The 21,790-nt window shown below is 40.0% G+C and overlaps 1 protein-coding gene across 2 annotated transcripts in view; it reads left to right on the top strand.

The window, feature by feature from the left end:
- The window catches only part of MCCC2 (methylcrotonoyl-CoA carboxylase 2), a 64,049-nt gene that overhangs the window by 27,141 nt on the left and 15,118 nt on the right, over positions 1–21,790 (top strand). For both annotated transcript variants that reach the window (XR_004349318.1, XM_032627934.1), the window contains exons 7-11: positions 3,064–3,177; positions 9,864–9,928; positions 14,804–14,903; positions 15,014–15,109; positions 18,761–18,833. Coding sequence is in view for 1 of the 2 variants with exons in the window: in XM_032627934.1 (XP_032483825.1) it covers positions 3,064–3,177; positions 9,864–9,928; positions 14,804–14,903; positions 15,014–15,109; positions 18,761–18,833 (448 nt within the window). In the remaining variant the exon portion in view is untranslated. The remainder of the gene's footprint in view (positions 1–3,063; positions 3,178–9,863; positions 9,929–14,803; positions 14,904–15,013; positions 15,110–18,760; positions 18,834–21,790) is intronic.

Genomic DNA, 21,790 nt, shown 5'->3' with positions numbered 1-21,790 from the left:
CGAAAAGGCATCTGAAGTGTTCTTAGGAATATGGTAAAATTTGTTTTGTGAGAGAGCATTTGTGATAGTTAAAAAGGGGCTTGGAGGTCTCAAGCCATAAGTTTTAAAAACAAGATAGGGGAGAATACAAAGTGAGTTGGGTATTCTCTTCCCCACCCGCCCCCGCACCCCCAGTCTAGGTTCAGAGATGGGGGAAGATCAGCCAGCAAGACAGAGAAGAATCAAAGGAGGTGGGACTGGGGTTTAAATGGGTCCCTGATGTGGAGCCCGGCAGCACTGCCCCTTGGAGTTGCGGGGTACAAAGGGGCTGCAGCATGATCGAAACCCTGACTGCCCATCTCAGACGGACATTGGAAGATCTGAGGGCTGGAGAGACTGTTGTTTGCCTTATGTGCTAATAATTTGTCAGCTATTCTCTTGAGAGACTTTTCTGCTAAATTGGTACATCTTTTCTCTCCACCCTGAGATGACAGGATGGCATTTAGTTTCATTTCCCTCATTTTTGTCTTGTGACATTTTGACAGGATAACTCGTCTTTGTTTGCTCCGTCCCCACCCCCAACCCCCAGTCCTTGGTCTTGGGACACCACTTGCTGACAGTTGCTCTTCTTTTCTCTCCTTTTGCTCAATAGTTGTTTTCATGGAACCCTGCTGTGCCTCTTTAGAGCTTACTTTTGAAAATTGTCCCCTTTCATATTCTCACATCATTGTGACTTTTCTCTCCTTCCTTGACTTCTTTTTTTGATAGTGGATTCTAGTGTTCTAGTGCAGAGAACAGGGTGATAAGGTGAAATTGTGTCCTTTGCTTCCGATATAAACTTAAAGAAAAACCCATAAAATATTTCAGACTTGAAGAAAGTACAGAGAATAATAGACCAGAACACTCATGTACCCTCCACTTGGATTTATGAAGTACTAACCTTTCCTGTGTTATTTTTTGCCCCAGATTTTTAAAGAATTTATTTATCCACAGTATCCCTTTCAAAATATTGTATTGACGGACATGTTGGCTATTTGCATATTTTGCTATTATGAACACTGCTATGATGAATGTTTCCTTGTGCTTGTGGGCAAGAGTTTTTCTAGCCATAGATATCTTCAAAACAGACTTCTGTGGGGAGGTGGGGTGTGGGTGGAGGGAGAGAAATAGGTGAGGGGGATTAAGAGGTGCAGATCTCCAGTTGTAAATGAGTCGTGGGTATGAAATGTACAGTGGGGGGAATATAGTCAGTAATTACGTAATATCTTTACGTGGCGACATACTGTAACTAGACTTATTGTGGTGATCATTTTGAAATGTATAGAAATATCAAATCCCTCTGTTGTATTACAGTAACTAACATAGTGCTGTAGGTTGATTTTACTTCAAAACCAACCAAACAAACACGCCCATAAGAAAAGAGATCAGATTTGTAGTTACAGAGACGAGGGATGGGGGGAAGGGGAATTGGGTGAAGGAGGTCGAAAGGTACAAACTTCCAGTTTTAAGATAAATAAGTAATGAGATGTAATGTGCAATATGAATAATATAATGAACACTGCTCTATGTTATATATGAAAGTTGTTAAGAGTAGATCCTAAGGGGTTTTTTCATCATAAGAAAAACATTTTTCTTCTATTTTAAAAATTTTGGGGACTTCCCTGGCGGTCCAGTGGTTAGGCTCCGCTTTTTTTTTTTTTTAATTTGCCACATGGCATGCGGGATATTAGTTCCTCCACCAGGGACTGAACCCGAGCCCCCTGAAGTGCAAGTGCGGAGTCCTGACCAGTGGACCGCCAGCAACGTCCCTGATGGATATTTTCTAAAACTTACTAAGAATCATTTCATGCTATATGTAAGTCAAATCATTATGCTATATACTTTAAACTGATACAGTGCTGTATGTCAATTATATTCCAGTAAAACTGAAAGAAAAAAACCTGGGTGATTGATAAGCAAAACCATAAGTGGCAAACACTTCTGTAGTATGTTGACAAATGTTACAGCCATTTTTCATAATGTTACATGAAATAGGGGAAAATGCCTTTTGTGACAGCCATTTAGATGGAAAAATGTTAACTCATGCTGCCTTTCACTTTTGGATTAATACTAGTGTGGCTTTTTTTTTTTTTTTCAGAACAGATACTTGTATGACTAGAAGGAAAACTGATGGCATATTGGAATTAGCAAAACCTACTTTCATGTGATAATTAAAGAGAATATTCACCACATACTTCTCTTATTTTTCTCTGTGATATTGTTTATTCCTGTCTAGGGGTAATCAGCAAAACCCATATTTATTATGTGTCATACTAATCTCTAAGCAAGAATTTTTTTTAAGCTTTTATCATGGAAAATTTCAAACACACACAAAAGTAGAGAACATAGTACTGTGAACCCTCAGGTATGCATCACCCAGCTTCAACACAATGGACTTTCTTTTTAGCAAGATTTTCAATTGTGATGCTAACATTAGTTTTATATTTAGAAGGTCTTATGTTCAGGGTAACACAAAATTAACATTACTCATTTGGAGAATTATTTCAGTATTCCTTTGAGGTAAGTGGCAATTGTTTAGAGGACTTATTATTACTGTTATTATTATTAGGTTTAAAAGTTGTCCTTTTAATATAATTTTGCTAATTTATGGATGGATTGTGAGTTTCTTCTCTCCATTGGTTGCTCAGGGTAAAGGTCTGTTTGGCCAGTCTTCTCTTTAACAGGGAGATTGTCCACAAGCTTTGTAAAGTGTGACATAAGTCCTTCAAAATGCTTTGATACAAAAGTTAGGAAACCATTCTAAACACTTAGAGGACTCCATTTTAAAAATGAAACACAAGGAGTTCCCTGGTGGCCTAGTGGTTAGGATTCCGGGCTTTCACTGCCGTAGCCCCGGTTCAATCCGTGGTCGGGAACTGAGATCCCACAAGCTGCATGGCACAGCCAAAGGGAAAGAGAGAAACACGGGTACAAGCTTGTAATATCCCCTGGTACTGCAGTGTTTGTGGAACTGTAGATCCAGGGACTGTGTAAATTCACTGTCTGAGCTGTACTGCATGAGTTTCTTGTGTGCTTGGATTCCAGATAGCAGTGGTCATGGGCTCCTGTACAGCAGGAGGAGCTTACGTGCCTGCGATGGCTGATGAAAACATCATCGTACGCAAGCAGGGTACCATTTTCTTGGGAGGACCTCCCTTGGTAAGAAGCTAGTCGTTTGTTTGTTTCTTTTGGGTAAGAACAGAGTCTTGTTTGCTTACTTGCTTGATTGATTGAAGTAAAACATGCATAATACAAAATTCACCATTCTAACCATTTTTAAGTATACAGCGCTCTGGCATTAAGTATATTCACTTTGTTGTGCAACTATCACCACCATCCATCTCCAGAATGTTCTTATCTTCCCAAACTGAAACTCTGTCCCCATTAAACACTAACTCCCTATTCCCCACCTCCTTCACTGCCCCGACAACCATGATTCTATTTTGTCTATGAATTTGGCTACTCTAGGAACCTCATTTAAGTGGGATCATATAATATCTGTCCTTTTGTGTTTGGCATATTTCACTTAGCAAAATGTCCTCAAGATTTATCCATGTTGTAACATGTTTCAGAATTTCCTTCCTCTTTAAGGCTGAATAATACTCCAATGTATGTACATACCACATTTTGTCTACTTATCCATCAGTGGACTTTTGGGTTGCTTCCACTTTGAGGCTATTTGGAATAATGCTGCTGTGACCATGAGTATACAAATACCTGTGTGAGTCCCTGCTTCCATTTCTTTTGGGTATATGCTCAGAAGTGGAATTGCTGAATCATGTAGTAATTCTATGTTTAAATTTTGGAGGAATCACTTCCTTCCTCTTTATGGCTGAATAATATTTCATTGTATGGATAGGTTGCATTTTGTTTATCCATTTATTGGTTGATGGACATTTGGATTGTTTCCACTTTTTGGATATTATGAATAATGCTCCTATGAACATTCATGTATAAGTTTTTATATGGGTATGTTTTCATTTCTATTGGATATAAACCTACAAGTACAATTTCTGGGTCATATGGTAGCTCTTAGGTTAACATTTTGAGGAACAGCCAAACTGTCCAGAGCATATTTTACATTCTTGCCAGCAGTGTGTGAGGATTCTGATTTCTCTACATTCTCTCCAACACTTGTTATTGTGTGTCTGTTTGACGGTAGCCATCATAGTGGGTGTGACATGGTACCTCACTGTGGTTTTGATTTTCATTTCCCTAATGGCTAATGATACTGAGCATCTTTCATGTGCTTGTTGGCTATTTGTATATCTTCTTTGGAGAACTGTCTATTCAGATCCTTTGCCCATTTTGTAATTGGGCTCTTGTCTTTTTATTGAGTTGTAAGAATTCTTCATGTGTTCTGGATACAAGTCTCTTATCAGATGTATGATTTGCAAATATTTTCTTCTATGGGTTGTCTTTTCACCCTCTTGATGGTATTTTCCTTTGAAGCATAAACACTTTAAATTTTGATGAAGTCCAATTTTTATATTTTTTTCTTTTTTTCTTTTTTGCTTGTGCTTTTGGTGTCCTATCTGTGAAGGTATTGCCTATTCCAAGGTTGCAAAGATTTAATCCTTTGTTTTCTTCTAAGAGTTTTATAATTTTAACTCTTACGTTTGGGTCTGTGATCCATTTTGAGTTGTGTTTTGGTGCGGTTTCAGGAAGGGGTTCGACATTTTTCTGTACGTGGACATGCAGTTGTCTCAGCATCATGCGTTGAAAAGACTGTCCTTTCCCCCTTGAATGGTGCTGGCTGAAGAAAAATACTTTTACTTATCTTTTCTTCTACTCAAGGTCAATAACAAACCAATACATTGTTAAGTGAAAACAGCAAGGTGCTTACACATAGTGTGTTAACTTTTGCGTAAAGTGGAGGGGGGGAATTACACATTTGTAAGCTTGTATATGCATAAAGAAACTGAAAAAGATAGAGTAAATGTTGTTTAAACGCAGAGGAGATGAAGCCGGGTGGGAGAGAGACCTTTGACTTTCCGAGTCTTGTGAAAACATCTTTTCAAAAGGTTAAGTCCCCCCCACCAAGAAAAAAGAGTTAGAATAGCTATGAGTGGTGCTCTAAATTTTTTTTTTTTTTTTTTTTTTTTCTCTAAATTTTTAATACTAGCAAGCTTTATGGATCACTGGTAGGGCAGCTACATGATTTGCAGACCCCAGTGCAAAATGAAAATATGGAACCCTTTGTTCAAAAAGGAGAAAACTACTGTGAAAGATACTAAAATATGAAACATGTTCCCTTCTTCTGTGGTCTTTCTACCAGTCATGGTGTTTTTATTTGTTATTTAATGACAGGCCCCACCCCACCCCCACCCCCGCCCCCGCCAGGCATCTCTACTTCCCATGGGCCCACCATGTCCCCAAGGATGTGCTGCCTCCATGTGAGAATGTGCTTGGTACCCAGATGGGGAACGAGCAAAAGCCTAGCCCTTAGCATCCCCCCCCCAGCCCCCCCTCCCCCAACACGCAGAGTGGCCTGTTGGAGAGCACACCTCAGCAGCACACCTCAGCACTGCCAGCCCAGGACAGTGATGGGGCTGCCATGCTCTTCCCTGAGACACCATGGGGGGCACACCTGACCTCTGATCCTCCCTACACCTGTGTCAGGCCCCCACTGGGGGCGGGTGTACCAGGTGCTAGGCAGGGGTGGGGAGGAGAAGGTAGGGCAGGACCCAGGGCCCAGGCACCAGTCAGCAGGGAAGCAGGGAGCCAAGAACCCATCCCAGGGAGATGGGGGGAGGCAGACTGCACAAGATCTGAGGCCATTGTCCCATCAGACTTCACGTACAGAACACAGATTCAAAGATAAAGTTAATTAGACTTTCACTAGGGTGACCACTGAGCATTAAACTCCAAGCACAGGGCCCTTCCGAGAGGGGGACCCTGTGCAACTTCACTGGCCACCTGCCCGTGATGCAGGCGCTGAGGACTGGATTATGTCATCCTCGGCTCTTCCTCATCTCTCCTTTGGACACCTCCATTGTGATTTTCAGGAAAGCAGTTGTCACCCTGCTTTGCTTATGTCACAGCATGATCCTAGACTTCAGAGTGATAAAGAGAGGCTGGGTGAAGACACAGGTAATTTCTACTGGTTACAACAAAACATCCCATTACGTAAGTAAAATCCAAGAATATTAAATAGGTAAAAAGAATAATGTCAAGGAACTTCTAAAGCTATAATAAACCTACAAGTGGAGTAATTCAGCCATAAAAAGGAAAGAAGTTTTGACACATCCTACAACACGGACAAACCTTGAAAACATTGGGCCAGACACAAAGAACAAATATTGTGTAGTTATCCTTCTATGAAATATGTAGAATAGGCAAATTCATAGAGACAGAAAGTAGATTAGCTGTCGCCAAGGACTGGGAGGGGGTAGAATGGGGAGGGACTGCTAATGAGTATGGGGTTTCTTTTGGGAGCGATGCAATGTTCTGGAATTAGGTGGTGGTGATGGTTGTTATACAGCCTTGTTAATATAATAAAAAACACTGAATTGTATTCTTTTAAATGGTGAATTTTGTGGTATGTGAATTATATCTTAAAAAGCAAGTTTATTGCTTCAAAAGTCTGTCAAAGAATTATCTGGTTTTGGAATATTAACTCAAGTTTATTAAAAAGAGTATATTAAAAGATGTTATACTTTGATGTTAAATAAGTGTATTTTCCAAATGATTGTGTTAATTTTTAATAACTTTTACTGAGGATCAGATAAGCCTGAAGAGCTGCCTTTTCAAACGAATTAAAAGTCTCAAGGCATTATTCAAAACCCCTACAGCATAATATTAAATATTATTCTTCAATATTTCTCTAGCTATGTGCAATAGCAATTGTTGGTTAATTTACCTATGTGTAGTAAACTTTCCTGGGTAATTCTTGTTTATTTTTCACTAGAGAATAAGTAAAGATATGACTAAAATTTTAAAACATCTTTTTGGGAATATAGGTAATATCATAATACTGAAATAATGCTAACTGTTTTCAAGAGAAGATTTTGTCTAAAGGTCAGCATTACAATGTCTGTTCAGTGGATTCAGATTTAACTTGTGCCTTAGAAAGAAGCAACGTAGCAGCTGAAGTCTGCAGTTTTGTTAGAGAACTAAACCTTGTTCAGTAGTCTACCATCAAAAGGCTGTATTTACAGGTAGAAAAAGAAGCAGCAGCAGCCTTACCTGCTTGAGAATTCTAAATTTTGATGCTTGTTTCACTGAAAATTGAGAAAAGGCTTTGTAGGTTTCACACATAATGTGAGGTTGTAGCTTTCAGTAGTTTAAGGTGGTTGGAAAAAAATGCATACTAATAAGGTAAATTTTTTTAACTTTTTATTTTATATTGGAGTATAGTTGATTAACAACGTTGTGATAGTTTCAGGTGTACAGCAAAGTGATTCAGTTATACATATATCTATTCTTTTTCAAATTCTTTTTCCATTTAGGTTGTTACATAGTATGGAGCAAAGTCCCCTGTAGAATAAGACACATTTTTGAAGGAGTTTTTTAGTCCTCCTACCTTTTGTTTATCATCCGAACTTGTTATTTAATAGAAAGCAGTGTTCATTTTCTCTTTGACTTTTATCATCTTTATACATATCACAGTTTCAAACATGTTGTGGGGGTTGCATAAATATTAACTGATGACAAATCTTTATTTTTTCAGTTGATATCAGTCAGTTCCCTGAAAATGAATTATCATGTATCAGACGTTTATTCGTTTTTACAACTTTAAATATCCAGACACCTCTTATAAGTAGTTATTGTCTGGACTGAATGTTATTTTACACCAAATGTTTTGGGAAGAAGAGAATCAAGAATTTAGTTCTGGGGCTTCCGTGGTGGTGCAGTGGTTGAGAGTCCGCCTGCCGATGCAGGGGACATGGGTTCGTGCCCCGGTCCGGGAAGATCCCACATGCCGCGGAGCGGCTGGGCCTGTGAGCCATGGCCGCTGAGCCTGCGCGTCCGGAGCCTGTGCTCCGCAATGGGAGAGGCCAGAACAGTGAGAGGCCCGTGTACTGCAAAAAAAAAAAAAAAAAGAAGAATTTAGTTCTGGGGGTGCATAATTGGAGGTGAAAAATTTAATTACCTGGAATAATATTTTATTTAAGACAGAGCTTTTAATGTAGTGAATAAGTCATTTCTATGCTGTATTTTAGATTAGTGTTCATTATTCTCATAAAGGCTTTTCTTTTATTACTTGAAGAAAAAGAAACAAATCGACCAACCCAAAGCAGTAGGAATCAATAAATGATTCCTAAGGGATCAGGTTGACATTTAGCATTAAATGATTTTTCTTGCTTTTTCTTGTTCGAATTTCTCAGGCTATAATTGTCATTCTTTTTAAAAATTATTATTAATTAATTAATTTATTTTTGGCTGTGTTGGGTCTTAATTGCTGTGCGTGGGCTTTCTCTAGTTGTGGTGAGCGGGGGCTACTCTCTGTGCGGTGCACGAGCTTCTCATTGCGGTGGCTTCTCTTGTTGCGGAGCACGGGCTCTAGGTGCATGGGCTGCAGTAGTTGTGGCTTACGGGCTCTAGAGCACAGGCTCAGTTGTGACGCACGGGCTTAGTTGCTCCACGGCATGTGGGATCTTCCTTGACCAGGGATCAAACCCGCGTCCCCTGCATTGGCAGGCGGATTCTTAACCCATGCGCCACCAGGGAAGTCCCTATAATTAAGTCATTCTTAATTTGTTACTTAAGGTTTCTTTCTTTTTAGTCATATTATGCTGAATCTTAGATGTGGGTAATCATGGAGATTTTTTCCCCCCATCTTAAAGATATTATACCTTTAAGAGTTTGTTTTTGACAGTCACTGGAATTTTTCAGCAAAGGTGAAAAAATAGCATTACTTCAATATATGTATTGTGTCCAAAGATGAATAAATCACAGTTTCTGCCATCAAGGAACTCACGGTATAGAGGAGATGACAGAGACACATGCAAATTACTGACATAATAGTCTGGTAGGCGCCATGTTGGAGGTGTAGGTGGAATGCTCTTGAACCACAGATGAGCAAACATTGCTCTGTTAAAACCATGGAGTGTCGTTAATGGTTAAAAGGCCTGGGCAGGTCAGGGAAAGCCACACAGAGCAGATAGGGCTTGAAGGATAATTGGGGATTCACCGGGTGGTTGAGAGGGAGAAGGGAGCCCAGCAGTAGGATCGGCATGTGCACAGACACAAAGGCTTTAACGTGGGTGTGGAGGCAGAATAATGTAGGGGAAAGAGAGTGTGCTTTCAGACCAGGAATGTCTGGGTTCTGATCAGGTTCCATCCCTTGCTCAGAGGCTGTGGGCAGGTTCCTTAGTGACCGTGGGTTCACATTTCTCGTCGGTAGACTAGAGACAATATTATCTAGGTTTACCTAGGTGGGTGGGATGAGAAACAAAATGTCTAGTTCTATGGAAGAAAGAATGGTAGATATAATCAGGTTAAGAGGTGTGTAGGACAGCATTTTAATATAGTAATTCCCCTACATACGAACCTTCAAGTTGAGAACTTCTGAAGATGCAAACGTGCCCCTGTGTGCCAGCTGTTGTACTGTACTGCTGTACTTTTCAAGGTACTGTCCTGTAAGATTAAAAATATTTTCTTCATTTTTTTGTGTTTGTTTGTTTTTTATGTATAATTTGTGTGAAAAGTATTATAAACCTATTACAGTATAGTACTGTATAGCCGATTGTGTTAATTGGATACTTAGGCTAACTTTGTTGGACTTAATGAACAAATTGGACTTACGAACGCGCTCTCAGGACGGAACTTGTTTGTTTGTAGGGGACTTTACTGTATCTCTGATGGAGAAAACACACCATTGACTTTTATCCTTGTTGTAGGTTAAAGCAGCCACTGGAGAAGAGGTGTCAGCTGAGGATCTCGGAGGTGCTGATCTTCACTGCAGGTGAAACAGAAGCAGTTGTTTCTTTCCAGGATTGATTGTCACTTGTTTGTTTAAAAGAAGTGTTAAATTATTTTTTCCAGGTGTTAAACTTGCCAGATCAAACCAGTTTATTTGTTCTAGATCTGCTCTTTTGGGTCCAATTCTTTTAGAGTTTCATTTCTAAGCAAGAATATCAACTTTTTCATTATAGCCTAGAAAGACTGGAGAAACAGGTTTCTTATTTATTTAACAAACATCCATTGAGCACCTGTTATGTGCCAGGCACTGTTTAGGTACTTGAGATAATAAGATAGACATTGTCTTTGATCTCAAGAAGCTTATAGTCTAGTCAGAGAGGTGGGCAATAAAGAAATAATCAGCAAAAAATTATATAAATATGTATACATGATAAGGGCTACAAAGAAGTATAGGCATATAGAAGGTGGGGCTAACCCAGTGGTGTGCAGGCATTATGCCTTTGTTTAATTAACACTTGTTAAGTGGAGCACAGGGTGCTGGATGGTGAGCCGTGGTTCAACAGCAGACCACAAGAGAATTTGAAATAGAGAAGTTTATCAGTCACAGGTCCTGGAGGAAGTACACAGCGCACCTTGAGGGGCCACATGAGGCAGTCTAGGCAGAGTGCCCAGAGAGAGAGACAGGACCTGGGTACCTGTTTTTATTAGGGTCCATGGTTGGAGTGCTTTTGGGGTCCCCTGACTACAGCTGGATTGGTCAGTCAAACCAGAAGATTGGGGTATTGGTAAGTTCCATGGGGATTTAATCTAAGCATACAGGTGCAGAGAGGCAGGGGAGACTGTTGATCTTAAGGGCTGTTGGGGAAGTTATATGAGGACTTACATTTGCTTGTGACTGAGCTGCTATCTAGGGCTTGCTTGAGGGGCCAGTGTCCATTTAAGGTCCATGCAGGCTGCTTGCAATGCTGGGGAATAGCTTAGCTAAATGCTCAATAGCAGGTAAATGCTTAGCTGATTCCCTGAGGAGGGAAAATGTCCTGCTTTGTGGCATCTGCCAATATCTGTGGTATGAATTATCCCACCATAGCTGATTTTAAGCTACCAGCGGGGCACCACTGAACATGGAATCAGGAAGAGATGCACACAGTTGGCCCTCGTGAGTCAGGCATGAGCCGCTCCATCACATTGCTGGTCTTCCCATTTCAGGTTAGAGTTCAGGAGTAAGAAGATCATCTACCTCCTAGAATTTTATGAGAATTAAATGAGATGGTATGTGTAAATTGCTTGAAACAATACCTGCTTTAAAATAAGTACCTGTAATTGTTAACTGCCATTATTATTATTGTTTACCATCGTAATTGGTCATTCAATGTTTTGGACTTTTTCTTTTATGAGCAATTAGGAAACCATCAAAGAGTTTTAAGGAGAGTTTGTGCTATTATTAAACATTTCACTAGAAAAAAAAAATCCCTCTGTCTGCTAAATGGAGAATGAATGCTTAGAGGGTTGGCAATAGTGTGTGTGAGGGACCAGTTGGGTGGTTGTATCAGTAGCATACAACTATTGCTAGAGTTGGCTGAGAGGTGCCGGTGGCTTAGATAATTATGGTGGTAGTGAACGGAGGAGGGGAGTAATCAGATTTGTGCTCTATTTTAGAGGTGGAATTGAGGGACTTGTTGATGGATTTCATATATGGGGCACAGGAAAGTGAGGTGACAAAGATGATGCCATGAAATGGTTTCATTTCCTGAGATTGGGAAGACAGGAGGAGGGGCAGAGTTGGGGATAGGGCAGGGGGATCAAGTGTTGCTTTTGAACCTGCTAAGTTATAGATGATCCAGACATCCAAGTAGAGATGCTGAGTAGGCAATTAACTATAAGAGTCTGGAGCCTAGAACTGTGCTCAAGAACCATCAACATGGAGGTGGAATTTAAACCATAGGACTAGGTGAGCTCACCTTGAGGTGAGTGTAGATAAGGAAGAGGGCCCAGGACTAGACCCTAAAGAACCCAGACATAACTGACAGGTAGATCTAATCATTGAGCTCAGTGGCCTGGGAGGTACAGTAAACCTTTCTTTGCTTTGCCAAACCACAAACCAGGGAGGCAGGTGACTCTGGGAGCAGTCCAGTAGGTGGGAGACGGAAAATAGGTACAACATTTCCACCCTCCTATCAAAGAACACTGCCTTGCCTTTTGAAGAGTTGGCTAAGGAACCTACCTTTGCCTCAGTTTTTCATTCACTCCTTTCTTTTTGAGCACTTATTTGTGGATAGATTGATTGTACAAAGTGTTATGAGTAGTAATACAGAAAAATTTCAGGCCTAGTCCCTGCCCTCAAGGATTTATAATTTAACTTGGCAGATAAGAGAATGAGCTAAAAAACAATTACAAAACAAATAAGCTATTATGCTTCCAGTTTTACAACTAGAGGCAAAAGGAGGAATGATTAAGGGAAGAGCTGGAGCAGAATTGAGGTAGGCAGAGAAGAAGCTTCGAGAGCTTGAGTTTTCTGCCTGGGCTTAAACAGAAGACTTGCTTATTTTGGTGAACACTACTGTGAGCAGAGATGCAGCATTTCTCTCTTATCTGGTCATTTACCGACCATTTCAGGGAGACAGTGAAGTAGATGTTTCAGCCTGGAGAGAGAGAGGATGCAGGTAGAATAGAAACAGGACAAAGTGGGCTGCCACTATTTGTAGGTGCTTAATCAGGGGAAGGAGATGAAGATAGTATTTGAGGAGCATTAATTTAAAAAATTGTTTTGACAGTTTAAAGAAAAGTCATCTGGTGCCCATAAAAGCTGTAGGTGGTATATCAAGTTAGGCGTGTAGGTTCTAGGATTCATCTTCCGTTTGCCTCACTTGTTACCCTTGTGACTAGACAAACTACATAACTTCCCAGAGCCTCATTTCCTCATCTGTAAAATGAAGATATGAATAGTTCCTGCGTCATAGCACAGTGTCTGTGGCATACTAAGCGCTCTATTACTTTTAGCTGTCATCATTCATAGTAGCCTGTTTAAAATCATGGGACAGTGATTAGATGGTGATGGCTTTTTTGGGAACAGTGTCATAAAATTTACTAGGCACAACTTGCTTTGGGTTCTCTCTGTCATTGTAAATACGTATTTGTACATCTCCGATTCGTCATCCTTCGTAGTTAATTTGACACAAAGCTTTACATAGTAGAGTGTCTCATCAAAAATTTTCCCTTTCCTGTTGTTTTGGTAAATGCTAGACAGTTTTTAAAAGAAGGCATTTTAGGACTTCCCTGGTGGCACAGTGGTTAAGAATCCACCTGCCAATACAGGGGACATGGGTTCGAGCCCTGGTCCGGGGAGATCCTACATGCCACGGAGCAACGAAGCCCGTGCGTCACAACTACTGAGCCTGCGCTCTAGAGCCCGTGAGCCACAACTGCTGAGCCCGTGTGCCTAGAGCCCGTGCTCCACAACAAGAGAAGCCACCGCAATGAGAAGCCCGTGCACCACAACAAAGAGTAGCCCCCGCTCTCCACAACTAGGGAAAAGCCCATGTGCAGCAATGAAGACCCAATGCAGTCAAAAATAAATAAATTTTTTTTTAAAAAAAGGGCATTTTATTTTAAATATTTACTGATTTGGAAGCAGTCCCTTCTGCTTTTCTTTGCTTACTGAGTTACTACAGTGTAGCTAGAAGTCAGCAGTTGTAGCTGGTATTTGTGAAGCATTTGGAAGACAGGGTCAGTTGTAAAATGTCCTACCAAATTAAAGAAACTGAAGGGTCTGCTATTTGCAAAGGGTTGGAGGACTATAAAGAGGAGCACACATGGTCCTTGCTCTTATTGAGGAACACCCAAGCCCGAGGTGGACAGTGACGTGAAACCACTGTAAGAGCCCAGTTCTAAGACGTCTCCTAAGGATTTGGTGTGTTCCTTAGATAAGACATCAAAATTTAGATCGCGGCAGCTTAGTTCTTGCTCATAAAATGAACTAAAATTCTGTTTTTTCAGGGGTTGTGTGTGTATGTGTGTGCGTGCACACACACACAGAGATATATATATATATTTTTTTCTATTTTTTGGCTGTGCTGTGTGGCACGTGGCATCTTATAGCTCCCTGACCAATTGAACCTGTGCAGTGGAAGCAGTGGAAGCGTGGTGTCTTAACCAGTGGACTGCCAGGGAAGTCCCTTTAAGTGTATATTTTTGCCTGACTTTATAGTGTTTTTTTAAAATACTTTATTAGAAAGTCATAGTACATCTACAAGTGAAACAACAAGCCATCTAATTGGAACCAGAGCACGCCCATGCTTTATTCACGTTGAACTTGAAATTGAGCAGGCCCTTACCACAGTTCCATATTATCAATACCCATTTTCACCATTGATCTGAGGAACAGCGTTTTCAAGCCTTCGTGTGTGCTACCTGCAGCAGCTTACTCTTGGGGTGTAACTTGGTAAGGAAGGCCTCAGCAGTCTCTCATAAATGAGAGGCCGTAGTTGGCATCTTCACTGGGGTCTCAGTGAGGTACAAACACTTTTTGTTGTTACCAACTACATCACGAAAGCGTGCCAGCTGTGGTTGAACTTTATCTATCATATACGATTTTGTCAGAGGTGTACGGGATGAGCATTAAATGTGGTCCAGTAGAAGAAGGTCAAGATTGAAAAATAGAAGGTGTGGGTTCTTATGCAGGTACTGGTGGTCCTAGGACAAGGTACTTAACTTTTGTGTACCTCAGTTTTTCCTGTTTGTAAAACAAGGTTAATACTGTTTTGCCAGGGACGTTATGAAGATCAAATTAGATGACAGTTATTAAAGTGTTTTGGAAGTAAAAAGACGTCATCCTTAGATGAGAGAAGATACTTGGGGTTTAAGATATTTAATTATTTTCCTTTTCCCTGTTCTGATTCTTTTAGTGTGCTTTACTCTGTAGAAAGTCTGGAGTAAGTGACTACTACGCTTTGGATGATAATCATGCCCTTCACTTAGCTAGGAAGATCGTGAGGAATCTAAATTATCAGAAGAAAATGGATGTGAGTTGGATCTGTTCTTATATTTTTTATTTTCCCAAAGCATTTTGGCTTATGTCACCTTGAAATAATGTCTTTAAATAGGCTAATGTGATTGTTCTATATTTCTGCAGGTTACCATTGAACCTTCTGAAGATCCTTTATTGCCTGCTGATGAATTGTATGGAATAGTTGGTGCCAACCTTAAGAGGAACTTTGATGTCCGAGAGGTGTGTAAAGTGGAACTGTGAGCCGTAAGCTATGCTATCATAGTTTATGCCATGTGTTTAAACTTTGTTTGAACTACAAGCTGTGTGTATCCATTTTCAGAGCTGAAGTCTGTTTTAGATATGTTCGTCCCTAAACTAAGGGACTGTTGTGGGTCTCAGTAAGGAGTGACATATAAGGGGAAGATATCTTACTAAAAGAGAGAGGGGGGGAAACCTCTTAATTACTGGAAAGTTTTCATTGCACGATGACTAAGCTTGCTTTGTCCATATTTAGTACTCCATATTCCTGTGGACATTAGGAATGATGTAGCACAACTGTATAATTTCCAGCTATGTCTTTTTTGGGTTCTTATTTTGGGAAATGGATGAAATGTCAGTAAGTTGTTGAAAGGAAAAAACATACCCTTTTAGATCAATATGACAGGAGCAAAGATTAGACATTTGATTGCAGTTGAAGATGTTGCTATGGTTACAGGTTGTCTTCTGTAGTTTAGATTGACAATTTTTAGTGCTTGCATATAGCATGTAGTCTTTTATTTTGTTCAGTATCCATATCTGGTAGGATACTTTCTAAATTAGGAAACTGTCCTAATATCAGATTCTGTGCCTTAATATTTTGTTATGTTTCCCCTTGACTATAAAACTATTTTGTACTAACTGTGAAAAATATAGAAAATACAGAAAAACATAAAATTGCTTGTAATTCCACCATGCAGAGAAAGCAGCCAATATTTTGGTGTTTTGGCTTAGTGTGTATGTATACATTTTTATGTAGTTCAGATAGTATATACATACATACATATATTGATATATATATATTTAATTCTAATTTTTCCAGTTTAAATTATAAACATCTCCCCATTATTTAAAACTTCTTCATGAATGTTTTTTTGTGGTTAGGTCCTGATTCTTATACTAGTACCTGGTGACATGGTAGGCACTCAGTAAATATTTTTTTGGATGAATTGATGAGTGTAATATCCCACTTATGGATATGTACAAATATTTCTTTAGGCAATACCCTATTATTGTTAGAGGGTCTTAAGTGCTGGATTTTAATGGATCTTCAACTGGTACTTCACTTTAGCAAGGTAATTTAGTTAACTATAAGTTTTAGAATTAGGTTTTTTTTGTTTGTTTGTTTGTTTTTTTTGGGGTACGCGGGCCTCTCACTGTGTGGCCCCTCCCGTTGTGGAGCACAGGCTACGGACGCGCAGGCTCAGCGGCCGTGGCTCATGGGCCCAGCCGCTCTGTGGCGTGTGGGATCTTCCCGGACCGGGGCACGAACCCGCGTCCCTTGCATCAGCAGGCGGACTCCCAACCACTGCGCCACCAGGGAAGCCCCTACAATTAGGTTTTCAGTTTGACTTTTTAATTAATTACAGGCATAGAAAAACCTGGCACTTACAATCTGATGTGCCTGAAAAATGAGGAGTTCTAATAGTCAAATTTTCTAGGTGGCTAAGGATTCATTCTTTCAAGCATAATCACTTTTTTCATTTATTCCACAGTATTTATTGAGTGCTTTTTCCATGAAGGTATTGTTTCAGGCACTAGGGGTACAGAAATGAGCAAAACAGATGTGAATCCATGCCTACATGGTAGTTCAATTTCATTTTAATGGATATCTTTTTATAAAGATAGACTTCTGCCTTCTTAAATTGTATCCTGGACTTCTACCTTTTGCTGATTCATGTTCATCATTGTGATGTTAATTTATTATATTTTTCTGTAATTGCAAATAAGCCTTGTATGGAGGTCTTACTAGTATATGGAGCTGTGGGACAACATTGAGATATTAATTGAAAAACCCAGGTTCTAGGGCTTCCCTGCTGGCGCAGTGGTTGAGAGTCTACCTGCCGATGCAGGGGACGCGGGTTCGTGCCCTGGTCTGGGAAGATCCCACGTGCCGCGGAGCGGCTGGGCCCGTGAGCCATAGCCGCTGAGCCTGCGCTTCCGGAGCCTGTGCTCCACAGCAGGAGAGGCCATAACAGTGAGAGGCCCACGTACCGCAAAAAAAAAAAAACAACAAAAAAAACCCAGGTTCTAGTTCTTGTTTCCCTAGTCAGTGGTATGGGGGTTGAACCTCTCTGAGCATTGATTTCTGCTCCTAGAAATAGGAGTAGTGCCATATGATATGTCTGCTTCCTAGTTTGAGTCTTTGTGCAGATGAGTTAGTGTATTTTATGTAGCTGAGTGGACTTCACTGTAAAGCAAGTAGAAGGGGGTTCACGTTAAGTGGCCCTAGGCTGCTCTGACCTTTTGAGTGGCTTTATCTTTGTGTGGAAGAATGGTCGTCGCCATGTGTTTGTTTTTCAAAAGGTGTAGTTTTGGAGCCACATAGCACTTAGACAACTGTTATATCCCCATTATATTATTTGACCTTTTAGGAAAGTAGCTAAAACATAATTCAAAGTAAGCTATTCACTCATTTTTCAGCCTTTGCAGCTTATAAAATAAGGCTTTGATTGATGTGGTAAACAGGAAAAAGGAAGCTCAAACTGGATAGAAAAAATGATGTGTAGCATCTAAAATAGTTTCTGAAAAAATTTGGAATATGCTTCATGTTTAGAACACTTTGAAATAGTCCTGATATATAATGATGAATATGGAGGATAAGCTAGTAACTTTGACTCTGTGTAGATTAATTATATGTGTGTGTGTGTATGTGTATCAGATTCAGAATCAATGAACCTTTATTGAAGGCTTAATAATAGCTACCTTTTGATGAGTACCAGGCAATGTTATTAGCTCTTAAGTATTATTATTATTGTTATTACTTTTTTTTTTTAAACAGATGAGGAAACTGAGGCTTCAGGGATTCTAAGTAACCAGCCTGTGACTCTAGTTTCCCAGTGGTAGAGCTGGGAGAAGCTGGGAGTCAGAGCTGGTTCTTCATCTCAGCATTATTTTCTTAGGTTCCTTTATTACTAGTTCATCATATCTTCACAACTTTGTTCCATCTTTGCAGAAGTGAGAACCGAGACTCAGAGGGGTTAAATACCTTACTCTAGGACACATAAATCAATAAATCATATGTTATACCCTAGACTGGAGCCTAAGTCTTCTGACTGTAAGGCTGGACCTTGCTTTCTTTCTTCTTTTTTTTTTCTTAATAAAATCTTTTAATTGAAGTGTAGTTGATTTACAATGTTGTGTTAACTTCAGGTGTACAGCACAGTGATTCAGTTTTTTATATATATATATATATATATATATATATATATATATATATATATATATTCTTTTTCAGATTCTTTTCCCTTATAGGTTACTACAAAATATTGAGTATGATTCCCTGTGGCATGTAGTAGGACTTGCTTTCTGATTGAATCCCTGACTCTTGGTCAATACATTTGACAGCCCCTGAAGCTGTGAGTCTAGCAACCAGCCCATGTAGTCTCTGTGCTTCTCTGGTATACAACATGGAGCTGTTGCTTTTATAGTAAAGTGTAAAATCAGGGCCAAGAATGACTTCAGGGCATTAACCATGCATATCAAGTGAAATTCTATTGAGAAGATTTTCTGAGTAGGGTGAAATTTTGTGAAAGTGACAACTTCATTACAAATTTGTTTTCCTTACAAATAAGTTGAATGCAAAAATTCTTTTATAATATAATTGCTCAGGGACATTGTTATTTTTCCTCTTAGGTCATTGCTAGAATCGTGGATGGAAGCAGATTCAATGAATTTAAAGCCTTATATGGAGACACATTAGTTACAGGTATAAAGATGAAGAACTGAAAATGTGAACGTTTTATGCTGCTTTGAAAATAAGTGATCTCTTGTCTCACGGCCCTGATGCACTTGGCATGGGCTTTGTTATTTAGAGCAGTATAAACGTGTGAGTCAGTACTCAAAAGGAGCTGTTTCGTAAAGATCACTTGTAGCTGAATGCCTTCATAGATCCAGAATTTAAAATGATGAGGGCAAGATGCTCTGGTCCAGACCATTATTCTGTGACTTTGTAGCATTAGCTGTATAAAAAGGCTCTTATCATAGTAAAATTAACAAAAATATTTGTAGTTTTAAAAATTTCTCTGGATGACTATAATTATTTTGAAAATTTCAGCCCTGTCTTCTTTATTCTTTAGTCTTCAATTCGACTGTGAAGTTTCGTGTGATGTTTTAGTTTCCCAGAAGACTGTAGACTGAGTTAAACCTTCTCACCGCCTCTGTGTAGGTCTTATGTTGATCCACATAAAGACTAGATTGAGAATACAGGACAGAATACCAAGTCTGAAAAAACAAAATAAGAATGTTTATAAAAGTTAATTCATTCACCTAAACTGTTAGGTTCGTAGGCCTTTGAAGAAATATTTGAAACATAGACACCAGGTCCATAGTAATCTATTTTGGACAAATGGCAAAACAAATATGGGCATTTTACTTGGTCTTAAAGAAGCTCCAAAATGTAGTAGTTAATCTGAAGACAGCATACCAGAGTAGAAAAAACAACTAGCTGCAAAAATCCAAATTGCAAATATACATTGAGGCTTAAGGATAAGTCACAGCAGTTTCTCCTGGTCTGATTTATGAGCAAGAGAAGGGTTCACACTGGAAGTGGAATTTATGTGTTTGTATTTAGGTGTTTAAGTGATTAAGAGCTTTTTCTTTGATATATAGACAGGATTTGTCCCCAAATAGTTCAGGATGTAACCCTCATTGTGCAGCCGTTTAAAACAAGTCAGAACTGTTTCTGCTTCTTTCTCAGAGATGGATGGGCTGGCTTTGTCATCTGTTTTTATGTATTTGCCCTGGACTTGCTAAAATACTTGTGGTACTTTTGCTCCCTAAAATACCAGGAGTAGATCTACCAGATGGTAGATCTCCATCTCTTCTTGTCTGTACTGGAATTCAAATAAGGTTTGGGTCGGCGGTGGGGGGGGGGGGGCGGCAGGCGTGTAGTGAGAGGGAGAAGAGAGGAATGAGAGGGCGAAGGGGGAATGAGAGGGTGAGGAGGTAGTAAGAGAGGATGAAAGGGGGCATGAGGGGGAGGGGGCATGAAAGGAGGAGGGAGGGATGAATGCGGGGGCCATGAGTGAGTGAGGGAGTGAGGAGGGAGAAGGACAGAGTTTTGTAAGGATCAGGTGTCTGGCAGTTCTTACAGCTTTCCTCCTGCCCCCGCACTTGCCATAGGTAGGCCTCGGAGTTTCGTAGACATTTTGCTTTCTTGTTTGGCCGATAGGAACTTGGTGAAGGTGCTCCCTCCATGGGTGACCCTAGTGTAGTGGGGCATGCGCCCTACTCAGCAGGACTAAGGGTGGATGGAAAGTTTAAACAGCTCACAGGGCAGAACACCTTCAGGGGTAGCACCGTGCTTCTGAGACACGTGCTGGATTCCCAGCTCTTTTTATGGGATGGGTCAGGACCCAGAGTGGATTGTTAGAACTTTGGGGAGGTTTGCCCCTTTCTGAATTGCCTCTGTTAAGTGGCAGTGCCATTTAGGATGTGTAGCCTAGGGTTTGGGTTGGGATTTTAGGTCTGAAAGACGAAGAGAAATCAAGGTGACTGGCAAATCAGTGTTTCATTTTAACATATTAAATAAACATAAGGATTTTAAAAAATAAATCAAGGCAAAGCCAGAGTAAAGAACAAAAATAAGTTAAAAAATTCGGTGTTCTGGCTTGTCAGTAGGTTGACATTCTCTCTTATCCATTCATTCTTCGAGCACCTGCTTTGTGTTGGGCAGCCCACGCCAGGGGTCTTAGTGGCAGCCTGTCCAAGCTTGAGCTTGGGCACAGAGCCTGGTCCAGGAACTTAGGCATTGAGCTTCCTGTGACCCCTCTCACAAGCACAGTTTGTTGACACTTGGCTTCCAAGTATTTGACACCTATTTATAGTCAAGTAGGTTTGTTGAAAATCACTCTTGGGAATGTCTCTAGTCACGTCCTTCATATTTACAAAATAGCCTCCTGGAATCACCTAAAGTGTCTACCTCACAAAATAACAGGGTTTTCTTCCCCCTTGCTCTTCTCTCTTATTTCTCGTGTGTGTGTGTGTGTGTGTGTGTGTGTGTGTGTGTGTGTGTGTGTGTGTGTGTTTGTGTAGTGGTAGTGGAAGTGATATTGAGACAAAAACCAAACTTGTGGAAAGGAGAAAGAAAAAGATGCAAACACAGAGAAAATGAAAGTGTAGTGATTTATTCCTCTAAGCTTAACTGGATTTCTTACCTTAAACTCGGTTACCACCAGGCTTGACTGCATTCCTGCTTTTTAAAAAAGTTTGTCTTTGCTGAGTTTATCCCTTTTATTTCAAGGGCCTGCCATTACCTCAGGCGTTTTAAGGCAAGCTAGGCACCTAAAACTGGCCGATGGCTCTGAACATTGACCTTTAAAGGGATCTGTGTCTGATTTGTTCTATATCAGAATACCCTTCGTGTCTGGTACATAGTAGGCACTCATATATGTTACATGAATGAACGGATGACACTAATCCAATCATCTAACCAAACTGGTTGGTCAGACAAGTGGATAACTTTATATGTAACACACCCCTTTCAAGAAAGCAAAAAACCCAGCCTCCAGTACCTTAGAAATAAATTATGCCATGAGCTATTTTATACCATAGACGAAATCTCTACATTTTAAACATCGATTTGAAATTAAACAATGTATAAATATGTCTGTTCGTTGTGAATTAAAAGCCCTCTGAAATATATACATCTTTTTTTCAATTTTC

The sequence above is a fragment of the Phocoena sinus genome, chromosome 3 (assembly GCF_008692025.1).
Source record: "Phocoena sinus isolate mPhoSin1 chromosome 3, mPhoSin1.pri, whole genome shotgun sequence".
Lineage (NCBI taxonomy): Eukaryota > Metazoa > Chordata > Mammalia > Artiodactyla > Phocoenidae > Phocoena > Phocoena sinus.
This window is presented reverse-complemented; position numbering and strand designations above follow the sequence as displayed.